Source organism: Gorilla gorilla, chromosome X (assembly GCF_029281585.2).
Source record: "Gorilla gorilla gorilla isolate KB3781 chromosome X, NHGRI_mGorGor1-v2.1_pri, whole genome shotgun sequence".
NCBI classification, from domain to species: Eukaryota; Metazoa; Chordata; class Mammalia; order Primates; family Hominidae; genus Gorilla; species Gorilla gorilla.
The window spans coordinates 16,363,879-16,384,762 of record NC_073247.2 but is presented as its reverse complement, the minus strand read 5'-3'; the positions used below and the strand labels follow the sequence as shown (position 1 = coordinate 16,384,762).

At 41.5% G+C, this 20,884-nt stretch overlaps 1 protein-coding gene across 5 annotated transcripts in view; it reads left to right on the top strand.

Moving 5' to 3' along the window:
• Window positions 1-20,173, top strand: part of NLGN4X (neuroligin 4 X-linked) — a 342,805-nt gene extending 322,632 nt beyond the window's left edge. For all 5 annotated transcript variants that reach the window (XM_004063748.5, XM_004063749.5, XM_019019656.4 and 2 more), the window contains exons 4-6: window positions 959-1,144; window positions 6,351-7,140; window positions 16,554-20,173. In XM_004063748.5, the coding sequence (XP_004063796.1) occupies window positions 959-1,144; window positions 6,351-7,140; window positions 16,554-17,403 (1,826 nt within the window). In that variant the 3' untranslated portion in view covers window positions 17,404-20,173. The remainder of the gene's footprint in view (window positions 1-958; window positions 1,145-6,350; window positions 7,141-16,553) is intronic.
• Window positions 20,174-20,884: the final 711 nt, after the last annotated feature.

The following is a 20,884-nucleotide window of genomic DNA, read 5'->3' as shown; positions in this document are numbered from 1 at the left end:
ATCTGAGTAGGAGAGTGTATGTCTTCCCAAACTTGACTTCAAAACATCAGAGGAAAGCAGTTTTTCCAGGTCAAGCTATTTTTCAATGCAGAAGGAACAAAAAATAAAATAGATTAACTCATAACTTTGCTATCATTAATACCAAAATTGCCATTTTTCAACTACTAAGGAGAAATTAAGAATCGTATGCCTTGAGTAAAATCTAGATCCTCAACTCACAGAATCCTTCTTTTTAAAATAAGGAAGGCCAGTTCCTGATATTTTGGGAACAGTTGGGGAGATGTGAATATTCATTAGCTTTTGGGTGAGGTTCAATAATTACATTTTTTTGTATGTAACTAATATTTTTGCTATGTAGGAAAATAGAGGTGTATACTATTTATGAGTCGGATCTAGTGGAGTCTGTAACTTACTTTGTTTCTTAAGCATTAAAAGGAGTTAAAACAAAATGTTAATAACTAATTCAGTGAGGAAAACAGGCACACACTGCCTTTGTATACATGCACATATTCTTAGACACAGACACACATGTGCACTTACGCCCCCTCCCCCCCCCCCCCCCCCACACACACACGTACTGTTTTCCCTGAAAAATTTCTTGTAGGAGTCTGTTGCATTTTTCAAAAAAGAAATGATACCTTGAACCTCGTAAAATTTACGACGTCTTCTGGGATTGCTTCATGTTATTAATATTTTAGATTCATTTTGCCTCCTCTATTAGCCACATATATACCCAAAGATGCCATGGTATCATAACATCAACCTAAACAATAACCATTATTTATATAATTATTTCTGCCACAAAATTTTTTCTCCTGTTCTTCCTCTAATTGGTGGGGGTGAGGGTTGAGGAGAGAGAGAATGAAGAAGACAAGCTATGAGATATCTTTTCAAATAGCAGAGACATGTATGTACTTTTTCTATTTGGCCACCAAAAATATCTTGTGTTCTTTTGTAGGGTTTTTAAGTACCGGTGACCAGGCAGCAAAAGGCAACTATGGGCTCCTGGATCAGATTCAAGCACTGCGGTGGATTGAGGAGAATGTGGGAGCCTTTGGCGGGGACCCCAAGAGAGTGACCATCTTTGGCTCGGGGGCTGGGGCCTCCTGTGTCAGCCTGTTGACCCTGTCCCACTACTCAGAAGGTAATAATGGCGCCCCCAGGGTGGGCGGGCAAATACCCTGAACCAAGAAATGAATGGTCAGAGTTCATATCTCAGATGCATGTCCTGGTTACCAGAAGTCACTCTGGCAACAGAAAATGCCCAAAAGATCAAATGAATCCATCTTCATGTCTTTTAACTCAGCTTTTGTTCCATTTGCTCTGTCACCCAGGCTGGAGTGCAGTGGCAAGATCATAGCTCATTGCAGCTTCCAACTCCTGGGCTTAAGGCTTCTCCCATCTCAGTCTCCTGAATACCTGGGACTACTGGCTGCTTTTTTAAATTTTTTATAGAGAAGTGGTCTTGCTCTGTTTGCCTGGGCTCGTCTCAAACTCCAGGACTCAAGCGATCCTCCTGCCTTGGCCTCTCAAAGTGCTGGGATGACGGATGTGAGCCACCATGCTTGATCAGCAATATTTTTCTCCTAATTTAAATGTGTGACAATTAGGTGTTGGTTACAATGATTGGAACAAAATAACTACTTTAGAAGTCCTGACACTTTTGTTTTTTTTGCCATTCTGACTGTATTTGACTATTTTAAATTTTATTAACTTCTAGCTACAACTTAGTAAGAGTAGTATGGAAGAGAGACAGTATGTCGATAAGGGATGCGGGTGTATAGATTTTGTAACCATCAGGGCTTTTAGCCACATGTTTTTTAAGAAGTCGCTCCTCTCTGTAATTCATATTAATTCTTTAAATCTTCTGGAAATATTGAAACACGTCTGGTGCATTCATTTAGAAGTAGATTCTGGGTAGAAGTAGATTCTACCCAGAGGAATAGTGTCTCTCTCCCTGATGGTCTCCCTCCCTCTCTTGCTCTTCCCCTCCCACTCTTCTCTTTCCCTCTCTCGTCCTCTCTATGTCCTCCTCCCTCTAACTCTCTCCTGCTCCCTCTCTCTTTTGCTCTGTCTCTCATCCTCTCTCTCCCCCTCCTTCCACTGTCTCTCCCCCCTCCCTCTCTCTCTTCCCCTCACACTGTCCCCCCACTCTCCATGTCTTTCTCTCTCTCTCTCTCTTCCTCTCTCCTTTTCTCTGTCTCCCCACTCTCTTACTCACTATCTCCTTTCCTCTCTCCCTTTCCCCCCTCTCCCTCTGTCCCTCTCTCTCTTTGTTTCTTTCTCTCTCTCTCCCTCCCTCCCTTTCTTCTTCTCCTGCAAATATGACTTTCACCAAAGGACCTCCTTCCTGGTCAGGTGAGCATGCAGCACTAGGAAGTGTCCAGAGTTTGCTTTCCCCTCTCCCTTCCTCTCTCTCTCTCCTGCAAATATGACTTTTACGAAGGACCTCCTTGCTGGGCCAGTCAGCACGAGGTCCTCTGCTTGTCCCCGTGGGAGCTCCAAACCCTCCCTGGGGCCCCGCTATTAACCTGGAAAAAGCTGATGTTGGCAAAGCGGAGAAAGAGGAAACCACAAAAACACATGCGCATCATGTTACCTCAACCAGATGTGCACTTGAACGTGTAGTCAGCATAGGCAGCCGTACCCAACAGATGTGCACTTGGACGTCTAAGCAGTAGATGGTTATGCTGCCTAAGTAATGGTCAGCATAGGCAGCCACACCCCTGAGCCCTGCTGGAGTGCCTGAGGCTTTCCCTGGAGGCTCACTCAGTGGATTCCCTGCTGTCCCTTTGTGAAGGAGGCTCCCTGCAGTATCCGATGAGAGACTTCAAAGGGGAGTCCACAGGAATTTGAGGCAATTGGTTCTGGAAGCAGGATCACAAATTCTTGGCTGTGGCCTAAAAGGAAGAGGCAGGAAAATCTGCAGTGCAGATCCAGCCCTGGGTTGCCTGGTCATGCGCAAGTGAATATTCCTAATAGCCGTCTCAGTCATCAAGACAGCTTTGTAATTTGTTCTGTGTCGTCAGTGGTCTTCAGAATGGCACCACACTGACTGAACCTGAAGTTCTCAAAACCTTCATGGAATTTTTTTTTTTTTTTTTCAGGGAGTCTCACTCTGTCTCCTAGGCAGGAGTGCAGTGGCACAATCTTGGCTTACCACGACATCCACCTCCTGGATTCAAAGCAATTCTCCTGCCTCAGCCTCCCAAGTTGCTGGGATTACAGGCACCCACCACTGTGCCTGGCTAATTTTTGTATTTTTAGTAGAGAGGGGCTTTCACCATGTTGGCCAGGCTAGTCTCAAACTTCCTGACCTCAAGTGGCCCACCCACCTCGACCTCCAGAATGATTATTTTTAAAGTTATCAGCTGGATATGGTGTCTCATGGCTGTTATCCCAGCACTTTGGGAGGCTGAGCGGGGAGGATGACTTGAGCCCAGGAGTTTGAGACCAGCCTGGTCAACATAGCGAGACCCCGTTTGTACAAAAATAAAAATAAAAACCAGCTGGGCCTGGTGGCGCATGCTTGTGGTCCCAGTTACTTGGGGGGCTGAGGTGGGAGGATCGCTTGAGCCAGGGATGTCGAGGCTGCAGTGAGCTGTGAGGTTCCACTCCAGCCTGGGTGACAGAGTGAGACCCTGTCTCAACATACATACATACATACATAAAATTAAAAAGTATCTTTCTTTAGAGTAACTGCAGGACTTTCTTCACTTCGGCACCTTCTGGACAAGTTTCTGGATCGCTGTGCTACTCAGTGTCTTCATTAGCAAGATAGGACAGATGAGGGTTTCCTAAAATCCTCCAAACTCTGAATTCCTTGAGTTTTTAGTTCATAATGTTTTGCCCATGAGACCAAATGGCCTTTGATCTCTTACTAGTGCTAATGAGAGGAAAGCCTCATATTTGTATTAACTTTATTTCAAAAACACGGTAAGTGAAGAATCTGATTGAACCATTTGGTAGAGAGATTTCTATGGCATTTTTGAAAATACCTCGATTTTCACTTTTCTCAATCGATATAATCACAATTGTAGATTTAGAAAGCAGTCAGAACCAACTTCAGGAGTAATCAAACACATGTAAGCCACATTAATTGGAGGGAGGTGTTAATTATTTAAGTGAATAGGTTGGAAATTATTATACCTTTGCATCGGTCATTTCTGCAAGGCATGCTTCTAAACAGCCCATCAATATAATCACGAATTATGAAAAATACAAGCCAGGCACTGAGGCTCCTGCCTGTCTATCATCCCAGCAATTTGGGAGGCCAAGGTGGGCAGATTGCTTGAGTCCAGGAGTTCAAGACCAGCCTGAACAACATGGCGAAACCCTGTCTCTACAAAAAAGAGACTCATCTGTTGTCCCAGCTACTTGGGAGGCTGAGGTGGAAGGATCATTTGAGCCTGGAAGGCAGAGGCTCCAGCGAGCCAAGATCCCGCCACTGCACTCCAGCCTGGGTAGCAGAGTGATACCTTGTCTAAAATAAAAATAAATATAGCCAGACTGTTTGCCTTAGGAATTCCTTGCCTGGTTATATGGTCTAATGAAGACAAAGTACACGTGGAAAGTGATAGTTTTATGAAGATGTTCACCCCAGTATTAGTATCATAGCAAAGAATGAAATGAAAAGCTACAAGATCAAAAGGAGAGGAAAATTATAATGAACCATATGTATTTACTCAAAATAATAATAATTTAAGAATTTACCTAAGATATACATCAGCTGGAAAAACAGTTTAGACAGCTATATAAATATTGGGCTCAGCTATGCAAAACAGACATTTGAATGGGGGGAAAGAGCTAAGAATTATGTGAACTCCTAGCATACTCATTACGCTAAGGTGAGTTGTGTTTAAAGTATGAATTCCGGGTGATTTTTTTCATTATCCAACTATTTTAGTCTTATCAGGAGTTCTGTTACTTCCCTAACATACAAATAAATGTTTTATGTATGTTACTTATATATACACTACTGCCTAAATTATTGCCAGTACTTATGAGAAGGGCGGGAAAGGAACTTCTCACAGCATTTTTTCCAATTCTGAATGCTTTAACTAATGAAAGTATCCAATAGAATACATACTGACTTTCTCTTTTGGTTTTTTTTTTTTTTGGACATTTTAAAATAATCTTCAGAGCGAAGCACTCAAGTCAATATTTGCACATTTCTGACAGAAACGTTCCCAGGATGGCTTTGATGACATACTGGTCAAAGCCATATTGGTTTCAAGTTGCGGTCCTGTGTGTCATCTTTGGGCAATCCTCCAGTCTTTAAAATCATGTCTTCCTGATGACAGTCATATTTTCCTCATATTTGATTGCTTCTGTGACCTTAAAAATCGACAGGGCATGAACTTCTGGACTCACAACTGAATGCCTTATTCTTTAGTGCCTGACTCGGGCTGGGATTCACGGAAATGGCAGGAAGCAAGTGTAAATGGAATGCTGATTTTTACAGCGCACCTCTCTTGTCCTATCGTGGTTAAAAATACAGATTTTATGCTTCTGGACATCCGTGTAGTAGACTGAACTCATGGAGAATTTTAAGCTACACAGAATTTTACTCCTAAAATTGCCCATGCTTTTTCAAGTTTCTCAGCAAGTGGAGCATTTTTATATGTGGCAAAATAAAATATACACATCTCTGAGTTTCCAATGGATTTAGTTTTGAAAGAAGTGACTTAAAAAATACTCCTTATTTGGGCACCCAGTTGAGGATTTCTTTAAGCATAGCTAGCTGAATGTATTTATTTTAATTGGCAAATCTTAATATCTTCATTAGACTCAAGGTAGAAGTAGAAATGCGCTCCTGAATTAGCACTCTGAAGTTGATTCAAGTGGATTTCTTTTTTTCCCATAATGAAGAGATACCTAGTTTTGCTTGTGAGACAAGAGGGCCTTTGAACTTGTACTAGCTTAAAGCATTTTTTTTCTTGGAAATGGGGAATGCAGTTGCTCTTGGAGTTTTTATATATGGCATCTGGAGGCAAGGAAGCAAAAACGACACTAAATTGTGGAAGGAAAAAGAAATCACATGTATTTTACCAGTGCAGCAGAAGTATCAATGTGGTTTCATTTCCTTAAACTCGTGTGTGTGTGTGTGTGTGTGTGAGTGTGTGTGTGTGTGTGTGTGTAGAATAACATTCCCTAAAATGAATGTTCAGGACGAGGGGAGAAGGGGGAATGGAAATGAAAATGGGTAAAAGGGCCCCTGACAGAGCTGAATGCTACTACATCCAGAAACTCACATGCCTGAGAGACAATCACAGCCTTCATTGCTCAGTAAAAGCTGCATTTCTGTCCTGCGGGTTTTCATTTGCATGTCCACAATTTTGCACCTGCAGGTCTCTTCCAGAAGGCCATCATTCAGAGCGGCACCGCCCTGTCCAGCTGGGCAGTGAACTACCAGCCGGCCAAGTACACTCGGATATTGGCAGACAAGGTCGGCTGCAACATGCTGGACACTACGGACATGGTAGAATGCCTGCGGAACAAGAACTACAAGGAGCTCATCCAGCAGACCATCACCCCAGCCACCTACCACATAGCCTTCGGGCCGGTGATTGACGGTGACGTCATCCCAGACGACCCCCAGATCCTGATGGAGCAAGGCGAGTTCCTCAACTATGACATCATGCTGGGCGTCAACCAAGGGGAAGGCCTGAAGTTCGTGGACGGCATCGTGGATAACGAGGACGGTGTGACGCCCAACGACTTTGACTTCTCCGTGTCCAACTTTGTGGACAACCTTTACGGCTACCCTGAAGGGAAAGACACTTTGCGCGAGACTATCAAGTTCATGTACACAGACTGGGCCGATAAGGAAAACCCGGAGACGCGGCGGAAAACCCTGGTGGCTCTCTTTACTGACCACCAGTGGGTAGCCCCCGCCGTGGCCACTGCCGACCTGCACGCGCAGTACGGCTCCCCCACCTACTTCTATGCCTTCTATCATCACTGCCAAAGCGAAATGAAGCCCAGCTGGGCAGATTCGGCCCATGGTGATGAGGTCCCCTATGTCTTCGGCATCCCCATGATCGGTCCCACCGAGCTCTTCAGTTGTAACTTTTCCAAGAACGACGTCATGCTCAGCGCCGTGGTCATGACCTACTGGACGAACTTCGCCAAAACTGGGTACGTTCATCTTCGTGTTGGGGTATCACTATCCTTGCCACTTGTTTGTGTTCCCAATATAGGTGTTGCTTCTACTGCCACGTGCAGGAGCACACACGCATACACACACATACACATGCATGCACACATATACACACAGACACACGCTTACACACACAGCAGTAACAGGCAGCTTCTCCCCCAACATCTATGGCAACTCATTTTTTACTTTACTCCTAAAGTGTTGTAGGAGTAAAACACTTAACTGTCAAACCAGATTTTTACTAGAGTTCTAATTGCCCATTGGGAATTCCAGAGTTCCTACCTGCAGGTGCAGGACTCATACATATATGATGGTTCTGTTAACAGCTGATTAAACGGTTTCGTTTTTGTCCTTGTTGTTTTAGAGACACAGTCTCACTCTGTTGCCCACACTGGAGTGCAGTGGTACAACAGTAGCTCACTACAGCCTCCTTGAACTCCTAGGCTCAAGCCATCCTCCTGCCTCAGCCTCCTGAGTAGCTGGGACTACAGGTGCCTGCCACCATGCCTGGCTAATTTTTAATTTTTTTTTCTTTTTTGGTAGAAAGAGGGTCTCACTCTGTTGCCTAGGCTGGAGTATAGTGGCGCAATCATAGCTCACTGAAGCCTCGAGCTCATGGGTTCATGTGATCCTCCCATCTCAGCCTCTTGAGTAGCTGGGACTACAGGCGTGCACCACCATGCCCTTACATGGATTTTTGTAGACACAGGGTTTGCTATGTTGCCCAGGCTTCTCTCAAACTCCTGGGCTCAAGGGATCCTCCCACATCAGCCTTCTGAATAGCTGGGACTACAGGTGCACACCACCTTACTCAGCTAATTTTATTTTGTTAGAGACAGGGTTTTGCTGTGTCACCCGAGCTGGTCTCAAACTCTTGGGCTCAAGTGATCTTCCCACCTCAGCCTCCAAAAGTGCTGAGATTACAGGTGTGAGCCATCACACCAGCCCTCATTACAGAGTTTTAAGTCTAATTTCAACCATATCTCTTTTGTTAATTTGTAAGGATATCACAGCACATGTACCACTTGGGGAACTGTGTTGATTGCCTGGCCATAGGAATGAAAACAAATATCATAATAATTATAAATAAATATAAATATATATTCCTATATATATTTAATGTCTATATAAAAATATAGATATTCCTATTTGTATAATATAGTACATTTATGTTTGTATTTGTATGTATATACACACAAATATATTTGTATATACATATACACAAATATATTTGTATATACAAATACAAATATACTATATATACAAATGCTATATATATACAATATATATACAAATACAAATATATATACACAAATATATGTTTGTATTTTCTCTGCTATGTAAATAACTAGAGAGAGAAAGAAAATGAAAATATATGATATTTGTATCATATTGCTATATGTCATGCATACATAAACACACACACACAAACACACATACATGTGTATCTCACAGGAAAGCTCATTTATTGGCCTAAATATAGTAGAAAATATAAAATATACAAAAAGCATATATACAACAGAGTCTGCCAATATTCTGCTGAGCGGATTCTCTGCAAACCATGGGAGAAAAGAACCCAAAACATCCTAAATAGCTCCAAACATTGTGGCATCTTTTCATTTTCTCTCGTCTAATAATGTAACTGTGGAAATGGATGGGGTATCATTCTGTTCTACCAGTGTGTGCCTCCATCATCACCCTGAGCCTCTTTACACTGAATGAGAGAGAAAGATGTGCCTGTCGCCCGGGGAGGGTAAATCTTCCCGTGCGGAATGAGGCTCTGAGACTGCAGTGGCCCTGCCACACATGAGTTATGCACAGTAATCCTTAGAAGATCTGAGGATGCTGGTGGTTTCAATGCCTACGTGTTTAGCAGCTGGCATACTGTACAAAGATTCCAAAGTGGTTTGGGTAGGGAGTGGTTTGAGAATGTTTTGTGCCCTTGGCAAAAGTACAGCATGTTTTTGGAGTGGAAAAGGTATCACCTGGATACCACCTTTCAATAATCAGACTTTGTAGATTTGGTCTGAGAAAGGCTACCCAGAGGAGAAGGGAGGAGGGACCCACATTTGATGCAAATGCTTGTCTATCACTCAACGGTTCTTTTTTGTGTGAAGAAATCATTGAAATCAAATTAATACTTTTTTAAAGTAAACCTTGTTTATTAGTTTGTTGGGACTGCTGTTATCAGAGTGTCAAAAACTGTATGGCTATGCTGGGCGCAGTGGCTCATGCCTGTAACCCCAGCACTTTGGGAGGCCGAGGCAGGAGGATCACCTGAGGATGCCAAGAGTTTAAGACCAGCCTAGGCAACATAGTGAGAGTCCATCTCTACAAAACAAATGAAAAAATTTAGCTGTGCATGGTAGCATATGCCGAGAGTCTCAGCTTCTCAGGAGGCTGAGGCAGAGGGATCACTTGAGCACAGGAGGTCAAGGCTGCAGTGGGCCATGTTTGCACACTGCACTCCAACCTGGGTGACAGACCGAAACCTTTGTCTTTAAAAAAAAAAAAAAAAAAAAGCACCAAAAACGGTGTGTCTTATAACAACAGAAATGTATCGGTTCACGCTTTCTAAGGCCAGAAGTTGCAAATGAAGGTGCTTGCAGGGCCAAGTTCCCTCCAAATCTGTAGGGGGAGGGTATTTCCTTGCTCCTTCTTAGTTACTGGTGTTTGGGTGCAGTCTTTGGCATTCCTACCTTGCAGGTGCACCATCCCACTCTGTGTCTTTGTCATCTTACGGCCTCCCTGTGTGTCTCTGTCTCCACATGGCCGTCTTCATATAAGAGCATCTGCCAAGGTGCATTAGAAGCTCACCCTACTCTAGTATGACCTCAACTTAGCATAAATAATCATATCTGCAGTTACCCTATTTCCAAATAAGCTCACATACTGAGATACTGGGGTTATGACTTCAGCGTATCTTAATTCATGGGGAGACAGTATTCAATCTCTAATACCCTGTGAAATCAGGGCCAGGCCCTCTTTTGTGACAGCACTGAGATAGGTGGTGTCTGCCCTTGCAGAGAATTTCATCCTCTTGAAGCCTAAAGACTTCCATGAGAGTTTCCCAACATGGCTATACTCATTCAATCTTCACTACATTGGCATCCAAACGTATTACCGACTTGGTCTGCAAACACTCTCTTTACTTACTCTCATTAAAAACATGCTTTTTCTTTTCCTCCTTACATGATTTGAAAATAAACTTGATATGATTATCTTAAGTGGAAAGCTAGAATCATTCCTCATACATTTTATGGAACCATTAAAACAATAGTGAAATCTAAATAATGCTGTTAAATTCTCATTAGCTCTTCCTGACTTCCAAAGGCTATGAGACTGAGGCTGGCTCTCTCATTATTTAAAAAAAAAAAAAAAAGGAAAAAAGACAGAAAAAGATAAAGGAAGTTAATTAGTTCCATGAGGTGATCGTTATCACTGCTGACACCAAATGGACGCTTTTACCAAGACATCACGAAGGTCTGAGAGAGCCGTGAGAAGAGAATACCACAGTGATCTCTCTGTTATTGAGTGCTTTTTAATGCCATGAATCTGTTTCTTAAAATCACTTGGCTTAGAGCCTGTGATTTCCACCCTGCATTTAGGGAATACATTCACGTTGCCATTCATGGTCTGTGTTGAGGGTGCTTCTAGCTTTCATGAAGGCCCTGACATGGCTGGAAGAGATGAGGAAGGAATAACTGCTAGAACTTGGAGAGATGCTCTGATGCTACTGAAATCAAAAGCTGCAGGTAGAGAGAGTTCATTGAGGTACCCAGAGCTCGAATGTCAGTCCGTCTGAAGCCTCTATTTTTGTTTCTTCCGCCCATGGGAAACATCCCTGAAATAACACTGAGTGTATTAATGTAGTGAGCTCTTTTAATTCATTGGAAAGGTATTAGAATGACTCAAATGATTCCTCAAGGAAGTTACTCAGAACTTACATCTCATGTGAAATGCAACGTGTGGATTCAAATACAAATAGTTTAAGTGATCACACCTCCATGGCAGCCCCATAAAAGAAGGAAATGGGGAATTTCACTGTCGGGCACAGTCTGGTGAGCTAGGTATTCGTCAGTGGATGACAAGGACTTCAGTTGCAGTTGGTAGTTATTTGTTTATTGTAAATTGGGTGGTGGCCCGATCACTCCAGGGCAGAGAAGGATTCCCTGGTCACCAGGTGCAGAGAATGAACCAAACTGATGCCCGCAAGGAGAAAGTATGGGATGCACCTTATCTGCTGTCATGGTGTGAGCTGCCAAGTTTAACGCCATTTTGCAGAGCACACACTCAGACGATGACTCACAGAACAGGAGGGCATATTTCTGCATACCATCACTGTTCCCTTCCAGCACTGGAGGTGACAGGAGGAAACAAGAATAGCTCCCAGCGTGTCTGTCACTACACGGTGCCGTGGAGAAAGGATCGCATTGTGCCAGGACATGCTTCACCACTCTCAGTGGGCGTTAAGTCAAGCGTTCTAAACCTGCAGGCACAACCAGTCTCTCGATGGCGCATGTGTTTGCCAAGATGAAGTGGATGGGGTCTGGATGCTTCTATATAGACATCTCAAAGTAGATGGTTCTGACCTTTAGTCTAGGTTTGAAGGCACATATACCTGGTATACATAAACCTTTGGTTTTGGGATGAGCACAGAAAAATGATGTTGGGATGTGCATGGCGGAGAAAAGGAAGGAAGGAGGGAGGGAATGGAGGAAAGAGAGTTGGAACAAAGGAAGGAAGGGAGGGAAGGAGGGAGGGAGGGAGGAAAAGAAAAGGAGGGAGGGAGGGAATCAAGAAAGGAGTAAAGGAAGGGAGGAAGGAAGGAAAGAAAGAGGTAAGGGGGGAGGAGAGGAAGGAAAGAAGAAGGGAAGGAAGGAGGGAGGGAAGGTGAAAGGAAGAAAGGGAGGAAGGAAGAAAAGATGGAAGGAAGGAAAGGAAAGAAAGAAAAGAGGGAAGGGAGGAGGGAGAAAGAAGAGAGGAAGGAAGGAAAGTAGCAATGGAAGGAAGGAAAAAATGGGAGAGAAAGAAAGAAGGAAGGGAGGGAGGAAGGAAGAGGGAGGAAAAGGAATGGAGGAGGAGAGGAAGAAGGGACGGAGGGAAAGAAGGAAAACAGGGAAAAGGAGGGTAAGAGAGAGAAAAGAGGGAAGAGGGGAGAGGAGGAAGGAAAGAAGGAGGGAGGGAGGGACAATTGGATCTTTGCTTATAAATTATGTCACCTGTATATTTTCATGGTAGCATTAGGTGAGAGGGCTCTCCCATCTTAGAAAGGCGGAGTCAGCGAGTACGCATAGTAGAAATGAGGACGAAGTCCCTACGGAGGCTCTAAATTATGAAAACCTTGATCAAGAAAGGATGTTGAAATCATTGAATGCCAGGGCCTCAAGTAATCCTTGCTATTTCTTTTTTATTATTATTTTGAATAGGGAAGCAGTTGCCCAGGCCTGTGCCTGAGGGGGATCCTCCCGTGTAGCAAGGAGGTGTTTCAATGTTAGTCCAGGTCAGAGGACTAAAATCATGCTGGAAGAGAACCGTGCGAGCCCAAACATGCAGAGGCATTGTAGAAATAAGGTAGATTGAGACCGTTTTGGGAAATCAGGGGCAGTGTCAAGGAAAAGTGAAAACTAACTCTAAAGTTTCAAAAGGGTTCTAGAGCATTAAAGTCCTTTTCCTGTAAAATTACTTTGGGAATAGGAGAAAAAGGGTTCGTCCAAGCTGGTCAATGAAATTCAGGTGCTCAGTGATCCAGGATTCTTTCATTTTGAGCTCTGTGTGGAAAGAGATGGACAAAAAGGAGTGGGGGAATCTTGGTTTATTTATAAGGTATGACAAAGAACAGTGCTTTAAAGTAACCAAACAATGCATTATAATATAGAATAGAAGACCTTATGTGCTATTGGAAGTCAGATATGAGAAGAGAGTTTTGTAATGGAAAATCAGATCAACACATATTTTGATTTTTTTATGTTGTTCCGTCGAGTCTGGGGTTTGTACGGCAGATTGATTTCTGTCCTGTTTGCATCAGCTACCATCACTGCTTTTGAAAGTGCTGGTATCCTATGATTAATTTACGTTCAACTATTGTTAAATCTTTGGGAAAAAAAAGGAAGTTCCAATGAGGTGTTTAGTGGGGATGGGTTACAGAGAGTTGCAGCATAATTCTGTCTGTAAAGGCAACCTTTATTACCAAAAAGGAATTTTAAGCTGAATGAATGAACATCCCCACCTGGTGTGGAAGAGGAGTCACTGAATGCATAATAAACTAGTCTGGTGTAATAATCGTTAACTGTGAACAATGTTTTGGGTATAAGGAAAACCTGTACTACTTAAAGGAACAGCTGAGAGGATTCACAGATATTTTTAGAGAGATCATAGTACTATATCCATCTCCAGCTAAAGAAATGAACTAGACCTTAGAAAGGCACTTGAGTCTCTGCTGCCAAGATGACATCTCAAATAAAACAGGACAGGTGGAAATGGCTGTGTTAGGTGCTGGGGGATAAGGAGGAAGACATGCATTGAGTCTTTTACTAGAGAGACCAACTTGTGTTTCTGTCCTCAATCATTATAGTCTTTAATTTTACTCACAGGAGTTTAAACACTTCTTAGGCTGAATAAAGTCTAAAAAACAAAACACTGATACCCCACATCTAGACCTCACTGTCTGGAGGGTTTGGTAAGGGAGAATGACTTGGGCTATCATAATCTCCACAAGTTTATCTGGCTTTAAGAATTCTGGCTGTGCATCTCCGAGATCCTTAATAGACAGACGGTATCAGGTGGCAGCTCATTTATATGGATTTTCCAAATCCTCTGCTTTATTCTTCAAGAACAAAATATAATGTGTTTTCTTTACCTTTCAGATATACCCTGAGTTCCTTCAAAAATAGCCTTGTACCCAACATGAACAGAATACTCCTTTTCCTAGACGCTCACTGCTTAATAGATGAGATAGCCACACATCTAATAGATCCAATTCAGTAAAATTGGATCCATGGAAAAAAAGACGGAATCTTCACTTCCATTTGTTTCTTTAGAATATTAAAAATCAATAACTAATATTAGTGGATTTTTTTCCTAAAATATTCATTCACTTATTTTTCTTTCAGTACACATTAAATAACTGAAAATTTTAAAATTATTTCAGAGGACTTAAAGAGCACAAGAAACATGAGTTGCTGCATTGAATCCAACATTTTTTCAAAACCACGTAAGAATACATGCATAATAAATAAAAAAAGCAGAAGACTTTTCAAATATATTGTTTATCAGTAAATAAGAAAACTCATGGTATTAGAACCTATGAGATTATATATATTTGTTCTCACCCTATTAGTAAAGTGAAAACACAGCAGTTAGTGTGCATTCAACTAAAGGGTAGAGGTCAACTTTCTTTTTCTCCTGTATTACATTATACATCTAATATCTATATCTATAGATAGATATACACATATATACACATGACATACACACATATATATACTGCATATAGTATACAGTTAGTATACAGTATAAACTGTGGTATGCAGTATACTTGTATATAGTATGTAATATACAATATACCTTTATGCACTCTACAATGTATACAATATAGAAATTCAGTATGTACTCTGACATACAGTATATCACTCCCTACTTCTCCCTCCCTTGCAATATTATAGGTGTTCTATTTTTTATATTGGAAGAGAGGGGGTAATATTTCCTGAATTCTTACCACATGCCAGACATCTTGTCATTATCTTTCAACCTTCATCACTTACCTCCAACCCTGATATTTTCATCAGCCATGTAGAGGAGTAAGTTAAGGCCAATACTGGCTGGAAAACTTGCTCAAGATTTCACAGCTCTTAACTAGCCAGAGCTGCAGAAAGTTGAATACAGGGAAATGATTTATTTTATCACCACCACAGACTCAGACTGTGGGGATAAAATCTTCCTTCAGCAAGTGTGGCGCCTCTGGCTCAAGTATATTGTTTGAATCCTGCACAATGTCTGGTAATGGCTACAGATACATGATCTTCCTTGGTCCTGCAGCCTTCTGCCATGCAGGCCATGCAATGGCTGGAGGCAGTTTCACAAAAGTCCCGCCAAGGAGAAGTTACCTGGAAGACAGCCCTTAGCTCACACCTGGAGCCATTGATCAGGATGTTGCAACTCCCTGCTTGCGTGGTTCTGCACATCACATCTCAATGCTCAGGGCTAACTAGTACATAACATTTTGCCATGCATAATCTCAAATCGTTTTTATAACAAATAAACCTTAAGACGTAATTGTTTTTTGGCTTACTTTACAAGCCATAAAAAAAATGGAAGAAATGAGCATTTGGTAATTTATTTTTTGAAGGGGAAGTGTTATCCTAAAAGAGTCGGTTGCAAAGATGTTTATTAAAGGCCCTATGTTTTATGAATTATCTCCAAATTTTTATGATTCTCCTTCTACCTGTGACCACTTGTGCAAATAAGAAGATAATTCTTTGGCTCATAGTTTCCAAGCACAACTTAGCATTTGTAACAGCCCTCGACTTGTTTCTGGGTGTCTTTTTTATCTTAAACATGTTAACCTCATCATAACTATATGTACCATTTTAGCAAACTTCTTACAGCTAACATAGTGTGCTTTCCTCTTTTTACCTTCAAATAGAGAGCAAACACATGGTGCATATGTCTATTTACAAACACTTTGTAATTATAAAGCCTATTTTTGACTGTTAATATCAATTTTCATTGCTAAAACCGCAACATTTATTCATTTACTTCAAAAGCAATTCTTGAGCAAGAAAGAGAATGCCCATTTCTTGGACAATAGCTTCTTAATCAGAATTTCTCAACCTCAGTACTGTTAACATTTGGGTCCAGATAACTTCTTTGCTGTGGGGGTCTCTCCTGTGCACCAGAGGGTATTTAGTAGCATCCCTCACTTCCACCCTTCATAGAACGACCCTTCGTCTACGAAAACCAAAAGTGTCTCCAGATATTGCCAAATATCCCTTTGGAGCAAATCAGTCCTGGATGAGTTTTACAGTTCAACAAGAGTGAAACTTGAAATACTGAAATTTTTCCTAGAGACACTTAGTTTTCCTTCTTTCCCTTTATTTTTGAAGATCATTTGATGCCTTAAAAAATAGTAAACATGTTATAAAAATTGCATAATGCTGCTATCAGGATTTATATTTAAAAGAAAAATAAGAGCAATTTTTAAAGGAAAAGACAACATGGTAGACAGGTCTAGGATTAAAACAGAATGTACCTTTGCTGCTTGGGTATTTTGTGCTCATTGATAAATATATATGAAGAGCAGATTGTAACTTCCTGATTTATTGGTTTAAGATAATTTCATGTCACATGTGGAAGAGTATGACCCTTCTTTTTTTCTTCCTTCTATCCTCAGTGATCCAAATCAACCAGTTCCTCAGGATACCAAGTTCATTCACACAAAACCCAACCGCTTTGAAGAAGTGGCCTGGTCCAAGTATAATCCCAAAGACCAGCTCTATCTGCATATTGGCTTGAAACCCAGAGTGAGAGATCACTACCGGGCAACGAAAGTGGCTTTCTGGTTGGAACTCGTTCCTCATTTGCACAACTTGAACGAGATATTCCAGTATGTTTCAACAACCACAAAGGTTCCTCCACCAGACATGACATCATTTCCCTATGGTACCCGGCGATCTCCCGCCAAGATATGGCCAACCACCAAACGCCCAGCAATCACTCCTGCCAACAATCCCAAACACTCTAAGGACCCTCACAAAACAGGGCCCGAGGACACAACTGTCCTCATTGAAACCAAACGAGATTATTCCACCGAATTAAGTGTCACCATTGCCGTCGGGGCGTCGCTCCTCTTCCTCAACATCTTAGCTTTTGCGGCGCTGTACTACAAAAAGGACAAGAGGCGCCATGAGACTCACAGACGCCCCAGTCCCCAGAGAAACACCACAAATGATATCGCTCACATCCAGAACGAAGAGATCATGTCTCTGCAGATGAAGCAGCTGGAACACGATCACGAGTGTGAGTCGCTGCAGGCACACGACACGCTGAGGCTCACCTGCCCGCCAGACTACACCCTCACGCTGCGCCGGTCGCCGGATGACATCCCACTTATGACGCCAAACACCATCACCATGATTCCAAACACACTGACGGGGATGCAGCCTTTGCACACTTTTAACACCTTCAGTGGAGGACAAAACAGTACAAATTTACCCCACGGACATTCCACCACTAGAGTATAGCTTTGCCCTATTTCCCTTCCTATCCCTCTGCCCTACCCACTCAGCAACATAGAAGAGGGAAGGAAAGAGAGAAGGAAAGAGAGAGAGAAAGAAAGTCTCCAAACCAGGAATGTTTTTGTCCCACTGACTTAAGACAAAAATGCAAAAAGGCAGTCATCCCATCCCGGCAGACCCTTATCGTTGGTGTTTTCCAGTATTACGAGATCAACTTCTGACCCAATGAAATGTGAGAAGTACACATTTCTGTTAAAATAACTGCTTTAAGATCTCTACCACTCCAATCAATGTTTAGTGTGATAGGACATCACCATTTCAAGGCCCTGGGTGTTTCCAACGTCATGGAAGCAGCTGACACTTCTGAAACTCAGCCAAGGACACTTAATATTTTTTAATTACAATGGAAGTTTAAACATTTCTTTCTGTGCCACACAATGGATGGCTCTCCTTAAGTGAAGAAAGAGTCAATGAGATTTTGCCCAGCACATGGAGCTGTAATCCAGAGAGAAGGAAACGTAGAAATTTATTATTAAAATAAAAGAATGGACTGTGCAGCGAAATCTGTACGGTTCTGTGCAAAGAGGTGTTTTGCCAGCCTGAACTATATTTAAGAGACTTTGTAAAAAAGAAAAATGTATATAGCTGTGAGTTTAAACAAAAACCACAAACAGACAAACAAGAAAAAAAGCTTTTATTGGTGTTTTCACTTTGAAAGAGCTTTTAGCAAGGTTGTGCTTTTCATTGTGCTCCGTACGTATATAAATATATATATATATATATACACATTAGTCATATCACCTCTGTTTCCTCCCCAACAAAAGAGGCTTTTCTTCTTAATTACTTGTGGTAAACAAAGACATGGGATTTTCTTACATGAGATTCTCATTTGTAGGAGGATGTGATGTCCCACAGAAGACCCAGAAGGTCTGTGTGGCCTATTTCCCCCGTCAGGTTGCACAGGTGCATGCAAGAGCATTCTTAGGAGACCAGTGTTTTGAAAAACTTTTGACTTGTACATGTTAGCCTTCATGAAATTGCAGTACAGAGATGGGTCCCCAAAGTGTAATGTATTTACAGCTTGTTAAATTAGAGACATGCACACACAAAGAATCAGTAGGGAGAAACAAAAATACAAGTCCCGTTCTGTAGCTCTGGCCCTTTGAATATGTTTAGGAAGAGTTGCTTCCCATTTCAGGGCCCTGCCAAAAAAAGAAGAAAGCTTGCCTTTGGTGGGGCTATGCCCCTTGGAGTAAATACGGCTCTGTGTTCCCTAGCAGCTGCGGGAGGGTTTGGCCGATGAAGTACCTGCTCAGCTTAGCTAATCAGATTGAAGGAAGACATGTGTCTTTCCTTTTTGTTTAAGCACTCGGTCCCTTATTTATCAGTAAGCAGGTTTTTAAAAATCTTTTGTATCATTTATGGGATCAAACATATGATTGTCTGAAAATATCACTTTTTGTGGATTTGTGTATCCGGTCACCAAACGGTGAATATTATAGAAGAATGGGGGAAGAAAGGATAGAATATTAAAACTGCTTTGCATGGGTTTTCTGGGAAATTAGGATAACTTCACTGAGAAGACATTGAATGGAAATTATTCACCGATTTTAAATTGGTGACCTAGGGATCAGAGATTTGTCTTTCCAACAGCTTGTCATTTTTTCATTTCTCTTCTCATTTTTCAGGAAAGTTTTGAGTGTTATAAGGTGGAAGGAAACATAGTAGCAATGGATACTTTTTTGAAAAATTATTGCATTACCAAGAAACAGTAGCCAAAGATATTTGAAGATCATGTTCCTCGGCTCCATTGTGGGTTATTCTAGAAATCCAGTCTTAAATCTCTCTGCTAAAGTGGACATTCCCCATAAAAATTGTCCAGCTGCCTGGCTCTTTTGCAGTAACAACCTTTGATTACTGAATCCCTACACTCAAACTATAGTGATATATCAGTGTTTGAGAGTGACCTCTAGAAAAAAGAAAAGTGTTTTTAGAAATGCGTACAAGTCACCCCCAAATCCTATTGCATATCTTGGGTTAAATTTGAGAGTGATTATCTGTATATAAATATGTGAAATATTATCTCAACGTAGCACACGTGAAGCAACATTTCTTTCCTACAGAGAGGTGTCATGGTAAGATTTCATTCCGAATTCATTGTTTCATAGAGCTATTATGATCAGGCCATTTCTGCAAGCAATGTATGACCCCACCTGAGCAACCACAAATAGGCTCTCTGTGAATCTACAAAGGAAGTGATGTGTGGCATCCATGTTGGTTTCGTCTGTCTGTAATGTGAATTCCAGTATTTGTTTAGTATTTCCAGTTGTCTCCTGCTAGCAATATGTACAGTAACGCGTCAGGCTTGTGACATTTGAATAAGGAAAAACAGAGTTCCTGTTAAGTGAATAACTTTAGCTTTTACAGGGGATTATGATCAAAAGTGATTTAGTACATCTTAAATGATATCTTATTTCTACATGGAAAGAAGTTATAGAATCTTCATAGAGTTCTATGAGAAAAAATATACTTGCTATCTATAAAAAAGAGAAAAAAGAAAAAAAATGAGAAAAAAGTAAGAAAAAAAAAATCCTGTCCTAGGCTTTTACTCTTGATCTTCAAAGGCACGCAGGGTTTAATGGTTCCTTGGATTATTATTTTGCAATTTTGTTTTTTATTTTGCCTTAAGTAATGATAGAAGATATATATGGCCGGACACATATGTATAAACTTTTCAGCAGCATTTTTAATAATAAAATATCACAGTATTTTCTAATGCTTTGTGCAAATAATTATGCGTCCATTCTTTCTTGGTAGGTGGCGTGTTTTATTTACTTTTGTTGTTCTTTGAATGTCTTTTTCTTTGTAAAAACTAAGTGATGCGCCTGACATAGGCTACAAATAGATAAATACATTTGGTAATGGGATAGTTTCTTTAGCTTTGGCCAGCTGCACAGTTGAGGAGACTCTGCTGGCCTGATTTTGGAAAACCAAGCCCTGTTTGGTGAAGCTCCTCAGGTGACACTGTCTGAAATGGAGTGTTTGGATTTGTTATTTCTACCACTGCACATTCTTGCGTCACTGTGTTTTGAGTTGTGGTCAACAAAACACTTTCAAATAGCCTTAGGTGAGTAAGCCTTCAAGTGACGGCAAGAAATTCTACCGAATGAAACTCAAGAGGCAGAAAATCACTATCATACCAATGGGAGCTCATTTGTCAATTCCTTCCTGTGCATCCAACCATCACGATCTTATTTGACATTCGCAGTAGCCCTAAGGGGCACGCACCTGCATTGCTCCCCTTTCATAATGGAATATGTTCAGAGGAAACTAGCCCCTATGCGACAGGAGAACTTGATGGATAACAGGATAGTATATCCTCATAGCCAAAATCTTTTCACCAAGAAGTTATATGGCAAACACTTGTAAGCCAAGGCCCTGCATGTTGTGATAATCCTAGCTAAGTATCAGATAAAGAAAGATAGCA